This window comes from Lissotriton vulgaris, chromosome 3_1 (genome assembly GCF_964263255.1).
Source record: "Lissotriton vulgaris chromosome 3_1, aLisVul1.2, whole genome shotgun sequence".
NCBI classification, from domain to species: Eukaryota; Metazoa; Chordata; class Amphibia; order Caudata; family Salamandridae; genus Lissotriton; species Lissotriton vulgaris.
In genome coordinates this window covers 33,748,181-33,773,223 of record NC_141689.1, presented here as the reverse complement: position 1 = coordinate 33,773,223, position 25,043 = coordinate 33,748,181, and the positions used below count along the sequence as shown (strand labels likewise).

The following is a 25,043-nucleotide window of genomic DNA, read 5'->3' as shown; positions in this document are numbered from 1 at the left end:
CAATCGGGGTTACTGTCGGATTACTTGCAGAAAGGGGTAACGCAGGCGTTGCTTCCGGAGCTGTGGGTGTTGGTCGTACCTTGGTGAGCCCAGTCCTGATCCCAAATCCTGAGGGGTATCCTGTCCTTACTGTCCGTGAGCTGTACCTGCTCGCATTCTGGCATTCCTTCCTGAGGGTCCTTGTCCCCGTCCTTCCAACTGACCCGTGGCCAGGGTTAGTCTTCTTTCTGAACTAGGTAAATATCAGCCCGTGGGTTTGCGTCTCTCTTTCTCTCTCTATCTCTCCCTCTCTCCATTTTCTTAATAAAACACTCTCGCCTGTGATATTGCTCTATCACCTTGAAAAGCAAGTTATATGCAAATTGTTTATTAGAATTGTTCCACTTCTCTCCCCACCTTTAGAGAATTACCAAACTGTTATATTTTATTAGCATGTTCCGATTTTTCCCTTTCCTTTAGTATGGTTGCGGTGAACCTAGTAAGAATAGTTTAAAGCACTTAGGTTAAGTACATGTTCTAGGTCCCATTCATGTCCTATGTCCTAGTATAAAGTTGCAGTGACTAGCTCTGTTCTAAAATTCCTACCTCTAGTTTTCCCATATACTCAATGGTCCTAGTGTTAATTCATAGTTACCTAATGGTTTTGATTTTGATGTTTGACGCATTACTCTGCATATCTCTTATTGCCTTGTCATACTCTCTTTGAACTTCTATATAAAGTTTTGAACATCCTCAGGTGTCTGTGGTCATTTTACAAAAATTGTGGATAAGTATGTACGGATTATAAAGAGTAATTGTTCCTAGGTCCTGTCTACTATTTCCCTGATAGCTCCAGATCTGTCATAATAATTGTGCCTGTGGTAAGTCAGGTGCATGGTAAGCAGAGGTGAAACCAAACCTTAAATACTCATAGAAGCGTGCAGGAGGGAAATAAAAGTAATCATCACCCGGTTCGCCCCAAATTGTTAGTGTGGTATTGAAAATTGCACGACAGGGCCCAGTGCGTGTAAAGAATAGGTAACCTTGGTGACCCGGGTGGACTGCGCGCTCTAGCAGATGAACCACCTCAGGGGGTCTGCGTGATCTGATAGCATGCCTCGCATTGCCACTGCAATGAAAGAACCACCTCAGGGGGTCAGTGTGATCTGATAGCATGCCTCGCATTGCCACTGCAATGGAAGAACCACCTCAGGGGGTCAGCGTGATCTGATAGCATGCCTCGCATTGTCCCTGCACTGGATGAACCACCTCAGGGGGTCTGCGTGATCTGATAGCATGCCTCGCGTTGTCCCTGCACTGGATGAACCACCTCAGGGGGTCTGCGTGATCTGATAGCATGCCTCGCGTTGGCACTGCACTGGATGAACCACCTCAGAGGTCTGAAAGGCATGCTGAGGTCTGAAAGGGATGCTGAGGTCTGAAAGGGATGCTGAGGTCTGAAAGACATGCTGAGGTCTGAAATGGATGCTGAGGTATAAATGTAAATGTAAATGTCAAGGTATTTGTAGAGAGCACTGTCATCAAGCGGTTTCCTGGTGCTATTACTCATACCGCTGTGAAACCCTTCCTGGCTGAAAGGGATGCCGAGGTCCGAAAGGCATGCTGAGGTCTGAAAGAGATGCTGAGGTCTGACAGGGATGAAAGCGCCTGCAAGGGCAGATTGGACCACCCCGGGTCAAACATTGAAGGTGTGAAGAAGAGAGTTGGTTTCTCTTACTTGAAAGTGATTCGATTTGTAGTGGAAGTCAGGGGTGACCTCCAGTCCTCTGCCTTGACTCCTCCAGTTTGTTGTTGTCTTGGGTGCTACTAGTGAGCAACAGAACAATCCCCTACCTGGCAGCAAGAGGGCGAAGGACTGAAGTGTTGCCTTCTCTCAGATTATTTGTTAGTTTAGATCTCGGATGGTTTTGTCATAAAGGTGACCCTTCAGCTAAAGGCTAAGGTGAGAGTTGGGGGTGCATGGTTCATCTGATGTAGTTTCATGGCAGAGGAAATCCACAAGGAGCTTCCTACACCGCTGCTACCTGTGAGCTAAGGCTAGAACGATTTTTGTTAATCTTACCAAGTGTTTTCAGTCATTTTAGGGAGCTATTTGACCCATTGCCCACACGTGGTTACACTGGTCATACATGGCGCGAGGTCAGCTGTGGGGTGGAGGGGACATTCAGAATGTTTATTCTTCTGCAGAGCCACAGCTGTGTTTTGTTGGGAAGGTTTGATTCAATGTTATGAATAGATGGTTAATGTGTTTATATTGTGTGAAGCAGCTCTTGCTAGGTTTCAGGGGCAGCCTGCACTGATGGTCTCAGGGGTGGCCCAGCTCCAGCGCACAGGGATCACTGGACTATCAACAACTCACCTCGAACTCGCCCGTGTCCTGGTCACCCATGGCCCACAAGTTGAAGTCGGTGTCCCTGTCGTTGCTCTTGTCCATGCTCACCAAGCCTGTGATGCCTGCCAAGAAAATAAATGACATTTAGCCGTGGGCCAGGTGGAACGGCTTCATGAAGATCACGCGCAGAGCTGCCCTAGTCACCTCGAAGGACAGCAAACATCTCCCTGGACAGAAGGACCAGGCGCTGGAGGCTGGCACTGGTCACATCTGCGACCCACACACAGCGCGCCTCCAAAGATCAACATTCAAGGTCAACCCTGGCAACTCTTCTCCTTGAGGTCTCCACATCTCAGAAGCTTTAACTGATTACATGGAAGGGTGTTGGGCCAACTAGAGGCTTCTTGTGGAACAAACTGTGGCTACAAACATTAGCCAGAAGACAGGAGGCGGTGGACAGGGGATGGAGGCGGAAGAGATTATGAGTAGACATGATATGCGAAGACATGAGGCGGAGGACAGGGGATGGAGGTGGAAGAGATTATGAGTAGACATGATATGCGAAGGCATGAGGCGGAGGACAGGGGATGGAGGTGGAAGAGATTATGGATAGACATGAGCCGGAAGACAGGAGGCGGTGGACAGGGGATGGAGGCGGAAGAGATTATGGATAGACATGAGCCAGAAGACAGGAGGCGGTGGACAGGGGATGGAGGTGGAAGAGATTATGGGTAGACATGAGCCAGAAGACAGGCGGCGGTGGACAGGGGATGGAGGTGGAAGAGATTATGGATAGACATGAGCTGGAAGACAGGAGGCGGTGGACAGGGGATGGAGGCGGAAGAGATTATGGGTAGACATTAGCCAGAAGACAGGAGGCGGTGGACAGGGGATGGAGGCGGAAGAGATTATGAGTAGACATGATATGCGAAGACATGAGGCGGAGGACAGGGGATGGAGGTGGAAGAGATTATGGATAGACATGAGCCGGAAGACAGGAGGCGGTGGACAGGGGATGGAGGCGGAAGAGATTATGGATAGACATGAGCCAGAAGACAGGAGGCGGTGGACAGGGGATGGAGGTGGAAGAGATTATGGGTAGACATGAGCCAGAAGACAGGCGGCGGTGGACAGGGGATGGAGGTGGAAGAGATTATGGATAGACATGAGCTGGAAGACAGGAGGCGGTGGACAGGGGATGGAGGCGGAAGAGATTATGGGTAGACATGAGCCAGAAGACAGGAGGCGGTGGACAGGGGATGGAGGTGGAAGAGATTATGGATAGACATGAGCCGGAAGACAGGAGGCGGTGGACAGGGGATGGAGGTGGAAGAGATTATGAGTAAGCATGACATGCAAAGACCGGAGGTGGTGGACAGGGGATGGAGGCGGAAGAGATTATGGGTAGACCTGATATGCGAAGACAGGAGGCGAAGGACAGGGAATGGAGGTGAAAGAGATTATGAGTAAGCATGACATGCAAAGACCGGAGGTGGTGGACAGGGGATGGAGGTGGAAGAGATTATGGGTAGACCTGATATGCGAAGACAGGAGGCGAAGGACAGGGGATGGAGGTGGAAGAGATTATGGGTAGACATGACAGGTGAAGACAGGAGGCGGTGGACAGGGGAGGGAGGTGGAAGAGATTATGGGTAGACATGAGCCGGAAGACAGGAGGCGGTGGACAGGGGATGGAGGCGGAAGAGATTATGGGTAGACATGAGCCAGAAGACAGGAGGCGGTGGACAGGGGATGGAGGTGGAAGAGATTATGAGTAAGCATGACATGCAAAGACCGGAGGTGGTGGACAGGGGATGGAGGCGGAAGAGATTATGGGTAGACCTGATATGCGAAGACAGGAGGCGAAGGACAGGGGATGGAGGTGAAAGAGATTATGAGTAAGCATGACATGCAAAGACCGGAGGTGGTGGACAGGGGATGGAGGCGGAAGAGATTATGGGTAGACCTGATATGCGAAGACAGGAGGCGAAGGACAGGGGATGGAGGTGGAAGAGATTATGGGTAGACATGACAGGTGAAGACAGGAGGTGGTGGACAGGGGAGGGAGGTGGAAGAGATTATGGGTAGACATGAGCCGGAAGACATGAGGCGGAGGACAGGGGATGGAGGTGGAAGAGATTATGGGTAGACATGAGCCGGAAGACAGGAGGCGGTGGACAGGGGATAGAGGTGGAAGAGATTATTGGTAGACATGACAGGTGAAGACAGGAGGCGGTGGACAGGGGATGGAGGCGGAAGAGATTATGGGTAGACATGAGCCAGAAGACAGGAGGCGGTGGACAGGGGATGGAGGTGGAAGAGATTATGGGTAGACATGAGCCAGAAGACAGGCGGCGGTGGACAGGGAATGGAGGTGGAAGAGATTATGGGTAGACATGAGCCAGAAGACAGGAGGCGGTGGACAGGGGATGGAGGTGGAAGAGATTATGAGTAAGCATGAAATGCAAAGACCGGAGGTGGTGGACAGGGGATGGAGGCGGAAGAGATTATGGGTAGACCTGATATGCGAAGACAGGAGGCGAAGGACAGGGGATGGAGGTGAAAGAGATTATGAGTAAGCATGACATGCAAAGACCGGAGGTGGTGGACAGGGGATGGAGGCGGAAGCGATTATGGGTAGACCTGATATGCGAAGACAGGAGGCGAAGGACAGGGGATGGAGGTGGAAGAGATTATGGGTAGACATGACAGGTGAAGACAGGAGGTGGTGGACAGGGGAGGGAGGTGGAAGAGATTATGGGTAGACATGAGCCGGAAGACATGAGGCGGAGGACAGGGGATGGAGGTGGAAGAGATTATGGGTAGACATGAGCCGGAAGACAGGAGGCGGTGGACAGGGGATAGAGGTGGAAGAGATTATTGGTAGACATGACAGGTGAAGACAGGAGGCAGTGGACAGGAGATGGAAGTGGAAGAGATCATGGGTACACAACATGTGAAGACAGGAGGCGGTGGACAGGGGATGGAGGTGGAAGAGATTATGGGTAGACATGACAGGTGAAGACAGGAGGCAGTGGACAGGGGATGGAGGCGGAAGAGATTATGGGTAGACATGAGCCGGAAGACAGGAGGCGGTGGTCAAGGGATGGAGGTGGAAGAGATTATGGGTAGACATGACAGGTGACGACAGGAGGCGGTGGACAGGGGATGGAGGCGGAAGAGATTATGGGTAGAAATGAGCCGGAAGACAGGAGGCGGTGGTCAGGGGATGGAGGCGGAGGAGATTATGGGTACACGACATGTGAAGACAGGAGGCGGTGGAGAGGGGATGGAGGTGGAATAGATTATGGGTAAGCATGACAGGTGAAGACAGGAGGCGGTGTACAGGGGATGGAGGCGGAAGAGATTATGGGTACACGACATGTGAAGATAGGAGGCGGTGGAGAGGGGATGGAGGTGGAAGAGATTATGGGTAAGCATGACAGGTGAAGACAGGAGGCGGAGGACAGGAGATGGAGGCGGAAGATATTATGGGTAGACATGAGCCGGAAGACAGGAGGCGGTGGTCAGGGGATGGAGGCGGAAGAGATTATGGGTAGACATGAGCCGGAAGACAGGAGGCGGTGGTCAGGGGATGGAGGCGGAAGAAATTATGGGTACACGACAGGTGAAGACAGGAGGCGGAGGACAGGGGATGGAGGCAGACGAGATTATGGGTAGCCATAACCTGGAAGACAGGAGGCGGTGGTCAGGGGATGGAGGCAGAAGAGATTATGGAAGGCAGGAGGCGGTGGACATGAGATGGGGGTGGAAGAGATACAGCCCCGGTGTTAGGTCATTTAAACCGTCCATTCGGATCTGAACAAGTGTGAAACATGTTTCAAACCGATCACTGCCAGTTTTCGGTCGATTGGTGCCAAAGTTCAATACCACAATGTTGACGAGAGCGGGCTTTGGTCATGGAGCCCTAACACACATATAAAGACCTCATTGAGGCCGCCTGGGTGGGGGAGGGAGGGAGGGTTGGGGATCGTCACACACACTCGGACACATTGGCTCATGTCCACGCATGCGCACTCTCCCTGGGGCGCTTCCTGCCCTGTGGCCACAAGAGCTCTTTTTAGCCTCAATGCTGCCGTTTCCCCACCTCGACCCTCCCCGGCTCAGTGAGTGCCTGTGAGTGACGCACTCCCTGCCTCCCGTCCAGCAGCCGGCGATGCTGGGGGCTTAGCTCCAGGTAGTAGTCTAGGGGAGGAGGGGGGGGGCTCACCTGCAGCCCCCAGCTGAGGGAGGCCTTTCCACCCCTTTCAAGTCTGCAGGACTTGCACATCCCCGGACCCTCCAGGCCCCGCCCCCTGTGTCCAGGCCGGCGGATGCTGATGCTGCAGCCATTAGCAGGGAGGGACCGCTGCTCCTAGCGCCCACCGAGGGCCTCTGGGCGGAGGGAGGCGGCGCTCGCACCCTTGCTGTGGTTCGAAGCCGGCTGTGCCTCTGGCTACTATTTGTATATATATGTATATAGAGATAACTCTAATCACTAGTATAGGCAGTAGACCTTTGTACTCTCTACCATTCCTATGTGACTCTTAGAGTATATCCATTCCCGTCCCTTCCCAATCTATATAGAGATACCTCTAATCACTAGTATAGGCAGTAGACCTTTGTACTCTCTACCATTCCTATGTGACTCTTAGAGTATATCCATTCATATCCCTTCCCTATGTATATAGAGATAACTCTAAACACTAGTATATGCAGTAGACCTCTGTACTCTCTACCTTTCCTATGTGACTCTTGGAGTATATCCATTCGTATCCCTTCCCTATGTATATAGAGATAACTCTAATCACTAGTATGTGCAGTAGACCTTTGTACTCTCTACCATTCCAATGTGACTCTTAGAGTATATCCATTCGTATCCCTTCCCTATGTATATAGAGGTAACTCTAATCACTAGTATGTGCAGTAGACCTTTGTACTCTCTACCATTCCTATGTGACTCTTAGAGTATATCCATTTGTATCCCTTCCCTTTGTATATAGAGATAACTCTAATCACTCGTATGTGCAGTAGACGTTTGTACTCTCTACAAAGTGGAGTGGTGTGGCTCACTGGTTAGAGGCGGCAGACCCGGAAGCAGAGGACAGCCCGTGACCAGGGTTCAATCCCCGACGCGGCAGGTTTGTGAACCAGGGTCAGCAGACTCGATAATTCTTGCCTCGGTGCCTACTCTAACCAGGGATCACACTCGGCAACTCTGGGCATTAGCTTGCCTCATCTCCACAACGGCCCCCCCACAAACGCTGGGGATGCCTGGTTTCACCTTGGAGATACCCAGGAGGGAACATCTCATAGGGAAAGCCAGGACGGATTCCCCAGCGGTCTATAGCGCCAGGATGCCTCCGGGTAGCAGTGCGCTTTACAAGACACACACATTTACATTTACATTTACATCTACCATTCGTATGTGACTCTTAGAGTATATCCATTCGTATCCCTTCCCTATGTATATAGAGATAACTCTAATCACTAGTATGTGCAGTAGACCTTTGTACTCTCTACCATTCCTATGTGACTCTTAGAGTATATCCATTTGTATCCCTTCCCTATGTACATAGAGATAACTCTAATCACTAGTATAGGCAGTAGACCTCTGTACTCTATACCACTCCTATGTGACTCTTAGAGTATATCCATTTGTATCCCTTGCCTATGTATATAGAGATAACTCTAACCACTAGTATATGCAGTAGACCTTTGTACTCTCTGCCATTCCTAAGTGACTCTTAGAGTATATCCATTCGTATCCCTTCCCTATGTATATAGAGATAACTCTAATCACTAGTATAGGCAGTAGACCTCTGTACTCTATACCAATCCTATGTGACTCATAGAGTATATCCAGTCAAATCCCTTCCCTTATGTATATAGAGATAACTCTAATGACTAGTATATTCAGTAGACCTTTGTACTCTCTACCGTTCCTATGTGACTCTTAGAGTATATCCATTTGTATCCCTTCCCTATGTATATAGAGATAACTCTAATCACTAGTATGTGCAGTGGACCTTTGTACTCTATACCATTCCTATGCGACTCTTAGAGTATATCCATTCGTATCCCTTATGGATATACTTTAAGAGTCACATAGGAATGGTAGAGAGTACAGAGGTCTACTGCATATACTAGTGATTAGAGGTATCTCTTTATACATTGGGATATTTCTTATGTATATAGAGATAACTCTAATCACTAGTATGCGCAGTAGACCTTTGTACTCTCTACCATTCCTATGTGAGTCTTAGAGTATATTCATTTGTATCCCGTCCCTATGTATATAGAGATAACTCTAATCACTAGTATGCGCAGTAGACCTTTGTACTCTCTACCATTCCTATGTGACTCTTAGAGTATATCCATTCGTATCCCTTCCCTATGTATATAGAGATAACTCTAATCGCTAGTATATGCAGTAGACCTTTGTACTCTCTGCCATTCCTAAGTGACTCTTAGAGTATATCCATTCGTATCCCTTCCCTATGTATATAGAGATAACTCTAATCACTAGTATATGCAGTAGACCTCTGTACTCTCTACCATTCCTATGTGACTCTTAGAGTATATCCATTCGTATCCCTTCCCTATGTATATAGAGATAACTCTAATCACTAGTATGTGCAGTGGACCTTTGTACTCTATACCATTCCTATGCGACTCTTAGAGTATATCCATTCGTATCCCTTATGGATATACTTTAAGAGTCACATAGGAATGGTAGAGAGTACAGAGGTCTACTGCATATACTAGTGATTAGAGGTATCTCTTTATACATTGTGATATTCCTTATGTATATAGAGATAACTCTAATCACTAGTATGCGCAGTAGACCTTTGTACTCTCTACCATTCCTATGTGAGTCTTAGAGTATATTCATTTGTATCCCGTCCCTATGTATATAGATAACTCTAATCACTAGTATGCGCAGTAGACCTTTGTACTCTCTACCATTCCTATGTGACTCTTAGAGTATATCCATTCCTATCCCTTTCCTATGTATATAGAGATAACTCTAATCACTAGTATATGCAGCAGACCTTTGTACTCTCTACCATTCCTATGTGACTCTTAGAGTATATCCATTCGTATCCCTTCCCTATGTATATAGAGATAACTCTAATCGCTAGTATATGCAGTAGACCTTTGTACTCTCTACCATTCCTATGTGATTCTTAGAGTTTATCCATTTGTATCACTTATGGATATACTTTAAGAGTCACATAGGAATGGTAGAGAGTACAGAGGTCTACTGCATATTCTAGTGATTAGAGGTATCTCTATATACATTGGGATATTCCTTATGTATAAAGAGATAGCTCTAATCACTAGAATGGGCAGTAGACCTTTGTACTCTCTACCATTCCTATGTGAGTCTTAGAGTATATTCATTTGTATCCCGTCCCTATGTATATAGAGATAACTCTAATCACTAGTATGCGCAGTAGACCTTTGTACTCTCTACCATTCCTATGTGACTCTTAGAGTATATCCATTCCTATCCCTTCCCTATGTATATAGAGATAACTCTAATCACTAGTATATGCAGCAGACCTTTGTACTCTCTACCATTCCTATGTGACTCTTAGAGTATATCCATTCGTATCCCTTCCCTATGTATATAGAGATAACTCTAATCGCTAGTATATGCAGTAGACCTTTGTACTCTCTACCATTCCTATGTGATTCTTAGAGTTTATCCATTTGTATCACTTATGGATATACTTTAAGAGTCACATAGGAATGGTAGAGAGTACAGAGGTCTACTGCATATTCTAGTGATTAGAGGTATCTCTATATACATTGGGATATTTCTTATGTATAAAGAGATAACTCTAATCACTAGTATGCGCAGTAGACCTTTGTACTCTCTACCATTCCTATGTGACTCTTAGAGTATATCCAGTCGTATCCCTTCCCTATGAATATAGAGATAACTCTAATCACTAGTATATGCAGTAGACCTTTGTACTCTCTACCATTCCTATGTGACTCTTAGAGTATATCCATTTGTATCCCTTCCCTATGTATATAGAGATAACTCTAATCACTAGTATATGCAGTAGACCTCTGTACTCTCTACCATTCCTATGTGACTCTTAGAGTATATCCATGTGTATCCCCTCCCTATGTATATAGAGATAACTTTAACCACTAGTATATGCAGTAGACCTTTGTACCCTCTACCATTCCTATGTGACTCTTAGAGTATATCCAGTCGTATCCCTTCCCTATGAATATAGAGATAACTCTAACCACTGGTATATGCAGTAGACTTTTGTACCCTCTACCATTCCTATGTGACTCTTAGAGTATATCCAGTCGTATCCCTTCCCTATGAATATAGAGATAACTCTAACCACTAGTATATGCAGTAGACCTCTGTACTCTCTACCATTCCTATGTGACTCTTAGAGTATATCCATGTGTATCCCTTCCCTATGTATATAGAGATAACTCAAATCACTAGTATATGCAGTAGACCTTTGTACTCTCTACCATTCCTATGTGACTCTTAGAGTATATCCATTTGTATCCCTTCCCTATGTATATAGAGATAACTCTAATCACTAGTATATGCAGTAGACCTTTGTACTCTCTACCATTCCTATGTGACTCTTAGAGTATATCCAGTCGTATCCCTTCCCTATGAATATAGAGATAACTCTAATCACTAGTATATGCAGTAGACCTTTGTACTCTCTCCCATTCCTATGTGACTCTTAGAGTATATCCATTTGTATCCCTTGCCTATGTATATAGAGATAACTCTAATCACCAGTATATGCAGTAGACCTCTGTACTCTCTACCATTCCTATGTGACTCTTAGAGTATATCCATGTGTATCCCCTCCCTATGTATATAGAGATAACTCTAACCACTAGTATATGCAGTAGACCTTTGTACCCTCTACCATTCCTATGTGACTCCTAGAGTATATCCAGTCGTATCCCTTCCCTATGAATATAGAGATAACTCTAACCACTAGTATATGCAGTAGACCTTTGTACCCTCTACCATTCCTATGTGACTCTTAGAGTATATCCACTCGTATCCCTTCCCTATGAATATAGAGATAACTCTAACCACTAGTATATGCAGTAGACCTCTGTACTCTCTACCATTCCTATGTGACTCTTAGAGTATATCCATGTGTATCCCTTCCCTATGTATATAGAGATAACTCAAATCACTAGTATATGCAGTAGACCTTTGTACTCTCTACCATTCCTATGTGACTCTTAGAGTATATCCAGTCGTATCCCTTCCCTATGTATATAGAGATAAATATAATCACTAGTTTATTCAGTAGACCTCTGTACTCTCTACCATTCCTATGTGACTCTTAGAGTATATCCAGTCATATCCCTTCCCAATGTATATAGAGATAACTCTAATCACTAGTATATGCAGTAGACCTCTGTACTCTCTACCATTCCTATGTGACTCTTAGAGAGTATCCATTTGTATCCCTTCCTTATGTATATAGAGAACTCTAATCACTAGTATATGCTGTAGACCTCTGTACTCTCTACCACTCCTATGTGACTCTTAGAGTATATCCATTTGTATCCCTTCCCTATGTATATAGATATAACTCTAATCACTAGTATATGCAGTAGACCTCTGTACTCTCTACCACTCCTATGTGACTCTTAGAGTATATCCATTCGTATCCCTTCCCTGTGTATATAGAGATAACTCTAACCACTAGTATACGCAGTAGACCTTTGTACTCTCTACCATTCCTATGTGACTCTTAGAGTATATCCATTTGTATCCCTTCCCTATGTATATAGAGATAACTCTAATCACTAGTATATGCAGTAGACCTTTGTACTCTCTACCATTCCTATGTGACTCTTAGAGTATATCCAGTCGTATCCCTTCCCTATGAATATAGAGATAACTCTAATCACTAGTATATGCAGTAGACCTTTGTACTCTCTCCCATTCCTATGTGACTCTTAGAGTATATCCATTTGTATCCCTTCCCTATGTATATAGAGATAACTCTAATCACTAGTATATGCAGTAGACCTCTGTACTCTCTACCATTCCTATGTGACTCTTAGAGTATATCCATGTGTATCCCCTCCCTATGTATATAGAGATAACTCAAATCACTAGTATATGCAGTAGACCTCTGTACTCTCTACCATTCCTATGTGACTCTTAGAGAATATCCATTTGTATCCCTTCCTTATGTATATAGAGAACTCTAAACACTAGTATATGCTGTAGACCTCTGTACTCTCTACCACTCCTATGTGACTCTTAGAGTATATCCATTTGTATCCCTTCCCTATGTATATCGAGATAACTCTAATCACTAGTATATGCAGTAGACCTCTGTACTCTCTACCACTCCTATGTGACTCTTAGAGTATATCCATTCGTATCCCTTCCCTATGTATATAGAGATAACTCTAATCACTAGTATACGCAGTAGACCTCTGTACTCTCTACCATTCCTATGTGATTCTTAGAGTTTATCCATTTGTATCCCTTCCTTGTGTGACTTTACAACTTGTACATTTGCAATTTTTTTCTGTTTGTATCTTTTATGTAACGCATGTAATGCTAAGTCCTTATGTATCACAGCTGGTTCTTGTGTAAAGCGCTCTGACACCTTCAGGTATGAAGTCACGGTCCTTTAAGAGGAAGGAAAAGTGCCTTTAGGAGGAATAAAAAGTGTTTTAGAAGCAAGGAAAGGTACTGTGTGGAGGAAGGAAAGGTGCTTTATGAGGGAGGAATTGTGCTTTGAGAAGGGGATAAGTTGCTCTAGGAGGAAGGAAATGTGCTATAGGGCGAACGAAAGGTGCTTTGAGGAGAAAGAAAATGTGCTTTAGCACGAAAGTAAGTTGCTTCAGGAAGAAGGAAAGGTGCTTTAGGAAGAAGGAAAGGTGCTTTTTTGAAGAAAGAAATTAGTTTTAGAAGGAAGGAAAGGTGCTTTTAGAAGGACCGAAAGGTGTTTCAGGAAGAAGGAAGGGCGTTTTAGGTGGAATGGAAGGTGCTTCAGATGAAAGGAGTTATTAGGAACTTAACACTACACAATGAGGGCGCTTTTAGGAGAACATAAGTGTTTAGAATGAGTTTTTCAGGCGGAGCAGGGGATGTGTTTAAACGGAGGGAATGGTTTTCAGTACAAAGATAAGGTGGTTTCAAGGTTATTTGAGGGGTGTTTTAAGTAGGTTCGTTGATGCTTTTAGGAGAGGGGGGACATCATTTTAGAAAGAAATGATCTCTGATGAGAAATGAGGTCTATGAGAGGGGCAGAATTGGTGCATTCAGGGAAAGGAGGTTTCATAGAGGAAGGACGAGTGCTCTCAGGTCAACAAGCAATGCTTTTAGGAGCAAAAGATGCTTAGGTGCTTTCAGAGGGAAGTGAAAGTGCTGTTAAAGGGAGTGAAAGTGCTTTCAGATGGAGTTAAAGTGCTTTCAGAAGGAAGTGAGAGTGCTTTCAAAGTGGAGTGAGGGGTGCTTTCAGAGGGAAGTGAAAGTGCTTTTAGAGGAAGTGAAAGTGCTTTTAAAGGAAGTGAAAGTGCTTTCAGAAGGAAGTGAGAGTGCTTTCAGAGTGGAGTAAGGGGTGCTTTCAGAGGGAAGTGAAAGTGCTTTCAAAGGGAGTGAAAGTGCTTTTAGATTGAGTTAAAGTGCTTTCAGGAGGAAGTGAGAGTGCTTTCAGAGTGGAGTAAGGGATGCTCTCTGAGGGAAGTGGAAGTGCTTTTAGAGTGAAGTGAGGGAGAAGGTGGTGTCCTTTCAGGGTGAAGGCGGCGTCCTTCTCGATAGAAAACGGGTGCTTTAGGAGGTGTTGAATCTGAGCAGTGAGTCTGCCCGGCTCCGGCCCTTGTGAATGGGGGAGGGGGGGCCTTCCACTGAGCGTCAGAAGCAAACTGAAGCCAACGGGAGGCAATGAAAGGCGGCCGAATCAAAGACAAAGTATGCTTTGTTTTTATGAAGATGAAAAGCACTTTCTACTCTTAACACTAAAACTAATTACACGCAACAGCGGCATTACTTAATTCAGAACAATGGAAAATCTACATTTAGAAAGTTATGTTAAAGGAAATTAGCATATTTCTCACATGAGGTTTTCAGCGATAAGTAAAGCTGATGCCTTTTATGTAAAACAGTTTTTCGGACCGTAGTTTCCTTTTGTTATGCCTGGCTTTGCACAGGCTTCGCATAAGAGAGTGAATGGAGGCTTTGAACAAGTGCAAGAGGCAAAAAACAGGTTTCTATGCAGGAAGACCAGGGTTCAACCCAACTCCCTGACATCTCATTGCCTATCAAGAAAGGGCACAGGTAGATATAAAAATAAACTCAAAAAGACCTGGACCCTGTCGCACTCTATTGCACAAAAAGACTTTCGATTGCAGCATGAAGTCCTGCCAGATGCCAGCTTCTGTTGGCCACTCTTCATTGGGGCCTCTTCTGGTTGCATATATTGGCCCCCTCTTGTGGGTAGACGTTGGAGCCACCGTCTTATAGTATCAAGATAATCAATTAGGATTTTAACGGCTTGAGTCTCTTCATACGACTTTCTGATGCCTCTTAACATCGCTCATCAGTTATGTCAGGTCTAGTCATCACTTGAGACCTCAGGTGCTCGTGTGTCGATCGTGCCCACCCTGCTCCAACCTATAAACCCGGAAGTCTCTTGAATATTCTCTATGAATAGACTCAAGCCGATTTTCAGCGTTGAAATCCTAATAGATTATCTTGATAATAACCCCGAAATCAAGAGTGGCTAACAGAAGCACATCAAGGACTATGAAATTGAGGATACAGAGCCCTCTAAGTAAAATAAGATTTTAATACGAGAAATTGTTACGTCCTGATGAAGGTGGAAACTACAGTTCACCGAAATGCCGCGTCAACTGTTTTTTAACTTCTTGTACTGATCTCATTCGAGAGAGACAGGCTTTTTATCTTTTTAGATTGTAACCATTAGGGAGGCCCCAGGCTTATGATTCATGAATAACAATAAAAATGTTTTGATCAATTTTTCTAGATGTGACTTCATAATGTGTTGTGATACCTAGAATATTATTTGAAACTTCTTGTTTTGCTAAATGTTCCAACACACAGTGTGTGGATATCTGGTAGGACTTCCTACTGCAATTGAAAGTCTTTTCGTGCAATAGAGTGCGACAGGGTCTAGGCCTTTTTACGGGCTCGCAACGTCACCACGAAGTGGGGAGGAGCTGCGAGCCGTATTGTAGCGGGTTTCGCGTTCGTGCTGGATACATTTTTCTTTGCTCGTGCATTTTCAGTGCGTTTTTTTATTATCTGAAAGGTGATTGGTCGTCGCGGTGGTGTGTTTTTAATAGTCGGGATGCGATAGGGCTATTTATTTTTGGTCCGCCATTTTTGGCATATTCTGTGCGGTTTCGCGCACTGCAGTCCATTACTTTTAATTAGGAGCTGTCAGGGTGCCTGTGTAATGCATTCCAGATGGTGTGCGCGCGTTCACCATTGAGCAGTGCATTTGTCGGGCGCGCGTCTACATTACGAATTTCAAGCAATGAGAAGCTCGGGTGCGTTCGCGTGTTTTAGTTAAAAAAGAGATAACTGTCAGCGATTAATATTATGCCATGGTGCGCTCTTGGGCTCTGCTAATGTTAACAAACCAGATGTCCTTGGTACTTTTGTGTAACACAACCAACTCCTCCGTTGGCCTCGTAGCGCAATTTCCTGAAAGTAAATGTTTCTAGTTGTGTTCGTGAGGTATTAGCATGCCCTTGGTGCCAATGTGTTTGCTTGACTATGCGTTTTATACCTTATCATTATTATTAGTTCACATTCACATCCTTATTAACAATTCGGCAATATGAAATCTGAGTGGCGGTGAGTGCAGAGTGGCGGTGAGTGCAGAGTGGCGGTGACTGCAGAGTGGCGGTGACTGCAGAGTGGCAGTGAGTGCAGAGTGGCGGTGAGTGCAGAGTGGCGGTGACTGCAGAGTGGCGGTGAGTGCAGAGTGGCGGTGAGTGCAGAGTGGCGGTGAGTGCAGAGTGGCGGTGACTGCAGAGTGGCGGTGACTGCAGAGTGGCGGTGAGTGCAGAGTGGCGGTGAGTGCAGAGTGACGGTGAGTGCAGAGTGGTGGTGACTGCAGAGTGGCGGTGAGTGCAGAGTGGCGGTGACTGCAGAGTGGCAGTGAGTGCAGAGTGGCGGTGACTGCAGAGTGGCGGTGACTGCAGAGTGGCGGTGACTGCAGAGTGGCGGTGAGTGCAGAGTGGCGGTGAGTGCAGAGTGGCGGTGACTGCAGAGTGGCGTGAGTGCAGAGTGGCGGTGAGTGCAGAGTGGCGGTGAGTGCAGAGTGGAGGTGAGTGCAGAGTGGCGGTGAGTGCAGAGTGGAGGTGAGTGCAGAGTGGCGGTGACTGCAGAGTGGCGGTGCGTGCAGAGTGGCGGTGACTGCAGAGTGGCGGTGACTGCAGAGTGGCGGTGACTGCAGAGTGGCGGTGAGTGCAGAGTGGCGGTGAGTGCAGAGTGGCGGTGAGTGCAGAGTGGTGGTGACTGCAGAGTGGCGGTGAGTGCAGAGTGGCGGTGACTGCAGAGTGGCAGTGAGTGCAGAGTGGCGGTGACTGCAGAGTGGCGGTGACTGCAGAGTGGCGGTGACTGCAGAGTGGCGGTGAGTGCAGAGTGGCGGTGAGTGCAGAGTGGCGGTGACTGCAGAGTGGCGTGAGTGCAGAGTGGCGTTGAGTGCAGAGTGGCGGTGAGTGCAGAGTGGAAGTGAGTGCAGAGTGGCGGTGACTGCAGAGTGGCGGTGACTGCAGAGTGGCGGTGACTGCAGAGTGGCGGTGCGTGCAGAGTGGCGGTGACTGCAGAGTGGCGGTGAGTGCAGAGTGGCGGTGACTGCAGAGTGGCAGTGAGTGCAGAGTGGCGGTGAGTGCAGAGTGGCGGTGAGTGCAGAGTGGCGGTGACTGCAGAGTGGCGGTGAGTGCAGAGTGGCGGTGAGTGCTGAGTGGCGGTGAGTGCAGAGTGGAGGTGAGTGCAGAGTGGCGGTGAGTGCAGAGTGGCGGTGACTGCAGAGTGGCGGTGACTGCAGAGTGGCGGTGAGTGCAGAGTGGCGGTGAGTGCAGAGTGGCGGTGTGTGCAGAGTGGCGGTGACTGCAGAGTGGCGGTGAGTGCAGAGTGGCGGTGACTGCAGAGTGGCGGTGAGTGCAGAGTGGTGGTGAGTGCAGAGTGGCGGTGAGTGTAGGTGCAGAATAAACAGTGTGTGACTATGCAGGGTGACATTGGGAGTGTGCGGGTGAGCAGTGTGTGAATGTGTAGGGGCAGTGTGTGATTGTGCAGAAAACACCACACACACATACACCACACACACATAACACACACACACACCATAGACCCATACACCACACACACACACACCACACACACATAACGCGCACACAAACCACATACCTCAGTCTCTCAACACCACACACTCGTCACCACTCAACACAACACACTCACCACCACACTCACTCCCCAGGCTCACCCCCACAGACTCACCGCCACACACTCACCAGTACACAGAAAACAACACACAGAACAACACACCCCCAGCCGTCAATGAATGCTTTCACCATGCACAAACACCAACAACCATCAGCCATCTGTGCACGCTTCCACCAGGCACACACACCTCCAGTCGGCAGTGCACTTTTCCACCAAGCAATCGCAGTATGGTACACTTTACTTTTAAACATATTCATATAAAACACAGCATGCCACCATTGGTAAAATTACAATCCAACCCACATAATTCCACTACACACCACATGCACACACTCCATAACACATGGCGAAAAGACATTGGCATTTACAATGCCATTAGCTCAAACTCAAATAAATCCGAGCCCGATTGCATTTCTAATGCTTGTTGAGCTTTGCACACGCCCCCTCCCTGTAAAGTCTATAGGGGTAGCTTCCTCCATTTTTTGGTAGATATAAAAATAAACAATGTATTATGAGTCTTTCTTTAATGTTATTTTATTTGCATTTAGAAGTGTTGTATATAGCGAAAAACTACTCGGCCCAAGTTTAGAGTTTAGTGCATAACAACAAACAGAGGAAAAAAGACCAAAATGTATAAGATATTGGTCGCGTGTTTTCTCCTCAGCTTCATTTGTGGAAGAGAATTAACTCAGTGGCTGGGATACACGAGTGCCCCCAGTGTTGGCTGTTGACACAAAATAGATTTAAACTTTTAGAGAAAGTGCCTGTGTAATTATCTGTGAATAATCTCTGAAAAAAATATTATGAATAAAATAAAAGATACATTAAAGGTTCGTGCTGCAGTTCGAGGTGAGGAGGCCTCGCCGCCAATGCTGGCTCTCCTGGAACACAGAAAGTAAGTTAGAAGTGCAGGACCAATGCAAGCCCTGGCAGCTGCTCCCACCTGGGGTGAAAGGTCAGGGTACGGAAATGAATGACAGGCAGAGAGCACGGAGAGAGTTACACATGTGCACCCCAAGAGGAGTGTCAGCTTAGATCTCACATTGCCCCTTCATTCCTTCGGATGTTTCTTTATGACCCAGTTTGATCAGGCAAGTCTTGAACATGATAAAGGGGGGGGGGGAGGGAGGGTGTTTTCCTGTATCCAGGACCCTTGGTGCATTATCCGAGGAGGTTCTGGTTAACCTGCTGTTTTGTAAAAGAGACCAGTGCAGAACAGATGTTTGTTTTTGCCCCTGAATTACTTAAGAGAAAGTTTGTCTAGAACCTCCTGTGAACATGAGATTTTGGGTCTAGACATTCCTGAGAACCTAAGCTTTTGTGTCTAGACTCTCCTGTGACTATGGGATATTGTTTGCCTGCAACCTCCTGTGAACATGAGATTGTGTCTCTGACCTCCTGTGAACATGAGATTGTGTGTCTCTGACCTCCTGTGAACATGAGATTGGGTCTTTGACCTCCTGTGAACACGAGATTGTGTCTCTGACCTCCTGTGAACATGAGATTGTGTGTCTCTGACCTCCTGTGAACATGAGATTGTGTCTCTGACCTCCTGTGAACATGAGATTGTGTCTCTGACCTCCTGTGAACATGAGATTGTGTCTCTGACCACCTGTGAACATGAGATTGTGTGTCTCTGACCTCCTGTGGACATGAGATTGGGTCTTTGACCTCCTGTGAACATGAGATTGTGTCTCTGACCTCCTGTGAACATGAGATTGTGTGCCTCTGACCTCCTGTGAACATGAGATTGTGTGTCTCTGACCTCCTGTGAACATGAGATTGTGTGTCTATGACCTCCTGTGAACATGAGATTGTGTGTCTATGACCTCCTGTGAGCATGAGATTGTGTGTCTTTGATCTCCTGTGAACATGAGATTGTGTGTCTATGACCTCCTGTGAGCATGAGATTGTGTGTCTTTGATCTCCTGTGAACATGAGATTGTGTGTCTATTACCTCATGTGAGCATGAGATTGTGTGTCTCTGGCCTCCTGTGAACATGAGATTGTGTCTATGGCCTCCTGTGAACATGAGATTGTGTGTCTATGACCTCCTGTGAACATGAGATTGTGTCTTTGACCTCCTGTGAACATGAGATTGTGTCTTTGACCTCCTGTGAACATGAGATTGTGTGTCTCTGACCTCCTGTGAACATGAGATTGTGTGTCTATTACCTCCTGTGAGCATGAGATTGTGTGTCTATGACCTCTTGTGAACATGAGATTGTGTGTCTCTGGCCTCCTGTGAACATGAGATTGTGTGTCTATTACCTCCTGTGATCATGAGATTGTGTGTCTTTGATCTCCTGTGAACATGAGATTGTGTGTCTATGACCTCCTGTGAACATGAGATTGTGTCTTTGACCTCCTGTAAACATGAGATTGTGTGTCTCTGACCTCCTGTGAGCATGAGATTGTGTGTCTTTGATCTCCTGTGAACATGAGATTGTGTGTCTATGACCTCCTGTGAACATGAGATTGTGTCTTTGACCTCCTGTGAACATGAGATTGTGTGTCTCTGGCCTCCTGTGAACATGAGATTGTGTGTCTATGACCTCTTGTGAACATGAGATTGTGTGTCTATGACCTCCTGTGAGCATGAGATTGTGTGTCAATGACCTCCTGTGAACATGAGATCGTGTGTCTACGACCTCCTGTGAACATGAGATTGTGTCTTTGACCTCCTGTGAACATGAGATTGTGTGTCTTTGACCTCCTGTGAACATGAGATCGTGTGTCTATGACCTCTTGTGAACATGAGATTGTGTGTCTATGACCTCCTGTGAACATGAGATTGTGTGTCTTTGACCTCCTGTGAACATGAGATTGTGTGTCTATGACCTCTTGTGAACATGAGATTGTGTGAACCTGCCCATTAGTGCTTGCTCACCGGCATATTTCCCTGGAATTCTGCAGCCTGTCTCGCGTTCCCGGTCCTGTGTGTGTTTACCGCTCTTCCCCGCCGCCGCAGACCAACAGCAGCCGCCGAGTGGGGAAAAGCGAGAGGGCGCACAAATACATCACCTAGCTGCCCTTGCACTGGGACCGGAAGGGAGGAGGTCAACCAGCGCACCAGGCGGCGCTTAAAAATAAGGCTCTACACCCGCGTCGCCGGAGCGCTCGGGAGCGCCCGGGGCAAAGCCCGGCCAAAGGGCGGGCCCTCTACGGCCCTCAAAGGCCAGATAAGGCTGGGCTGGGCCACCCCACTAACATCAGCCCCGTGACCACGCGACGAAGAACTCACAAAGGTACCGTCTCCCAACCTTTATATCCAGCTTCCTTCCTGAAAATATACATTGTGACTCTGTTTGCGAGTACTATTGTCAAGGGGGATACTTGTTATACAACCAGAGAAGTATAGTCCGTATAAGTATGAGGAAAGGGGTTAAGACGAGTAGGATGCCAACACTAAGGTCCAACTCGAAATAAAAAACTGATACGCCACAGCCATTACCATCTTTAACTGCAATTGACAAGATGCTGCAGCAAACTATAGGGGCAGTGGCATCCGCTATTGTTAATACTGAAAGACGACTTTCATTAGTACCTACAATAGAGATCCAGGAGTCAGAGGAGGGCCCTGTTGTGGTAGTGCCAGACGAGCTGGAAACCAGCTTCTCTCTAACTTCTTCGTTTGTGGACTTGCCTTGCGCACAGGCAGTTACGGATACCCCAGGAGCCCCACAGCTACATGGCTTGGATGTGCCCCCATCCCCCAATCTAGAAAAGTCGCACCCAGGCAGTTCCAACTTGACCGGGAGGAAAGAAACCCATGGAAACAAGTACAAAAAAAGGGGGGGGGGGCAGAACAAAACCAACCATAACCTGGTGACACCATTCACAAGTACTGCGCCCTGCATGCCTTGTTGGATAGCTAACATGGTAGCAGATCTTAAGGCTGGTTTGGAAGAGTCCATTATTACCCATATTAAACCTTTGGTATCAAAGATTGACAAACTGACCTCACTAATAAACAGTAGAGGGACTGGATCAGCTAAACCAGTGACAATCCCAGCCCCACAGGACCAGACAATGGGAAAACCAAATACACTCACTACCACATATGCTGACAATCTAGCACAAAACACTAACCCAACTAAACAAAAGAAAAGTGTAGCGCCCCAAGTAACCACTATCTCCAAGCCTATAGTCCCCGCACAACCGGGTATTACTGTTAATACCCCTCAAATACAAGCAAATCAAGGGCAAGGAAAGAACAGTCTGCCCGTGCGCAACGACCCGTCAGGCATCACCCGGGAGAAGTGTACCAACCCAGCAAAAAATAGCCCCCCAAAAAAATAGAAGCAACAAAACGCCCAATACGTTTCCACACAATTAATTTACCACCACAAGCATTACCCTATGTGGTAGTCCTAACAGGAGTTCCCCCGCTCAAGGAAGGGAAAAAAGAGAACGAGATAGAGCTAAAAAACAAATGCATACAATGGCTAAGAATAAATAGACCATTACCGCCCCACTGTTCGGGGGAAATTCTCTCTGTGAGAAGAGGGGAGTGGATAGGGAAGGGAATAAAAACCATAGCTGGAGACATTATAGCTATAAATTTTAGGGGCACCTCAGCAGTGACCCATATCTGTAATGCCCCAATGCATGGCTCAACAACCAACATCTACCCATTACACCTATCCTACTTTTATCCCTCAGTGCCCCAGATAGCATTACGTACAAACAGGGCCCAGATGAGTAGAGCCCCATACTTTGGGCTTCAAAATAGGTGGGAACAATGGCAAGCTCCATGGCAAGCTCTCCCCTTATATGATCCAGTCATTGCAATGCATGCACACTGGAACAAGTTCTGTGCACTGGATGAGGTAGACTGACTCAGTCAGGATCAAACGTGTTTACCTCAATCCGTTGGCGGACCCCCAGACAAAGGACTACCACATTCAGGGAGTTCCACATCCTCTGTAGCAGCAGAGAGTAGTAGCAATATGGGCCCTTCTGTAAATTTGGTAGTAAATGAATGGGCAGATATAAAGGGGAAAGAAAATCGGGTTGAACCAAATGAGAGCAACACTCAATCCACTACTGATGACCAAATAACACCGGGGAAGAATAGGGGACCCAGCAGACTAGGGGAGGCGAGAAAGGGTCTGGCATTCAGGACGGACTGAAAGTCATATCCTGGAACATAGCCGGGGTGGCGGCTAAATTCAAATGCAAGGAATGGAGAGATTACATAAACAGATTCCAAATCATATGTCTCCAAGAGACCTGGGCAGTTGAGCCTGGCCAATACATATTGGATGGGTTTAAATGCTTTGCGGTCCCAGCTGTAAGGGCGGCATCAGGGAGAGCAATGGGCGGTTTGCTTACCTATGTGGATCTCCGCATACAAGGGACATGGTCTAACCGAAAATGGGACTCAGCGAATATGCAGGCGATAGGCTTCCGCAACAAGGGGCTAAACATCACGGTGATTAACTGGTATAATGCCTTGGGAATAAACGTCACTGCCAATACCATTAAAGAACTGGATGGGCTTTTACAGGCAGAGCTGGCTTCTAACAAGCCTGTCAGGAAGCCATATGTTATCCTTGCAGGAGACTTTAACTGTCACCTGTGCGAGAGATTAAGACCCAATAATAAAGAATGGTCAAGATGTCCAACAGCAAGTGGGCCACATTTTGCCCACTCTGCGGAAGGGTTGGAAGTAGATAATCTTATTAATAAGCACAACCTGACACACATAATGGACTTAATAAAAGTAGATATTGCTGAGGAACCTAACCCAACATTCAAAGGCAGAGGGTGTCATTCTTATATAGACTTTATCGTGGTCTCCCCTACACTCAGGAAATGGATTGGCCACTTTAATATTGAACTGAGTCCCTTCAGTGATCACAATCCTTTGGTTGTGGTCCTAAAATGCCTTAACCTTGAAAAATCAGAGGGTAGACCTGGCACGATAGAAAAGGCTATAGACCAGGGAAGGAAATTAAGATGGGCCAAGATAAACGGAGTCGAATTCTACCACAACCTTGTAACAAAAGGCCAAACGTATATAAATGTTTGCCTTGACGAAAACGCGGTAGGAGTAAGTGTAGTCAGGGCATTTGAAGATATAGCCCGCTTGGTGGATGGTCTATTGAAATCAGCAAAAAAACCAAAAACAACCCAGACCCCGCGATGGTTTGACCACGACTGTACTAAGGCACTTAAAGATCTAAAAAAATGCCTTAGCCAGAGACCTAGGGATAATCTTAAAATAGCCTGTTGTAGATCCATGTACAAAAAAACCTTGAAATCGCGCAAATTAACCCTGCAAACTCAGGTATGGGAGGACTTAAGAGAGGCTGCAGAGAGGAGGGACATGGCTGCATTTTGGAAAGTCATCAATGACCCATGTTTTAGTGACCCGAGCAGGCCAGAAGTGGTGAACACAATTCTACCCGAACAATGGCATACCCATTACCAAAGCCTTTACAGCCACACGGGAGTGCCACAGGGGGTGGAGGGAGCAAGTCCACCAGTATCCACTTGTCTAGATTTCTCCCTGACAGAAGTGAAACGTGCAATTTCAGGGCTATCAAAAAACAAAGCGCCAGGCCCTGGCGGGATACCTCCAGACCTTTATTTGAGCAACATCGACTTGTGGGCCCCCATTCTCACGAGGGTCATGAACAAGGCAGTAGTGGCAGGATTGCCCTGTTTCTGGTCCATGGCTACCATCGTGCCCATTTACAAAAAGGGGAATCGGGATGACCCACAATGGTACCGTCCCATATCGTTAATTGACGTGACGGCCAAGGTCCTGGGGCGTGTCATCCTAAGCCGCCTACAATCTTGGGCAGAGGACAATGACATATTATCGGACACGCAATATGGTTTCAGAGAAGGGAGATCAACAACAGATCAATGTTTAAATCTATACCTCCTGACGGCGAAGTACACCATTGCCAGCAAAGGGGCCATTCACATGGGGTTTATGGACCTCTCGTTGGCCTTTGATCGTGTCAATAGGCAAAAACTATGGGCCTTGATGACAAACCTAGGAGTGGATGAGGGGCTGGTTAACACACTAAAAGCCCTACACTGGGAGACCACAGCCACAGTGAGATACACGAAAGATGGAATGAAGACAGAACCATTCTCTTGCACCAGTGGGGTGCGTCAGGGCTGTATATTAGCCCCATTCCTATTCTCATTATACATTAACAATCTGGACAAAGAGCTAGTGAAGTTGGGTGTGGACTCCCCACAAATAGGTCAGCGCCCGGTGCCAGTCCT

The 25,043-nt window shown here is 46.7% G+C and overlaps 1 protein-coding gene across 1 annotated transcript in view; it reads right to left on the bottom strand.

The window, feature by feature from the left end:
* Nucleotides 1–25,043, bottom strand: part of NPR2 (natriuretic peptide receptor 2) — a 469,654-nt gene that overhangs the window by 219,142 nt on the left and 225,469 nt on the right. Inside the window, exon 5 of the mRNA XM_086960020.1 lies at nucleotides 2,360–2,454. Coding sequence (XP_086816146.1) covers nucleotides 2,360–2,454 — 95 coding nt within the window. The remainder of the gene's footprint in view (nucleotides 1–2,359; nucleotides 2,455–25,043) is intronic.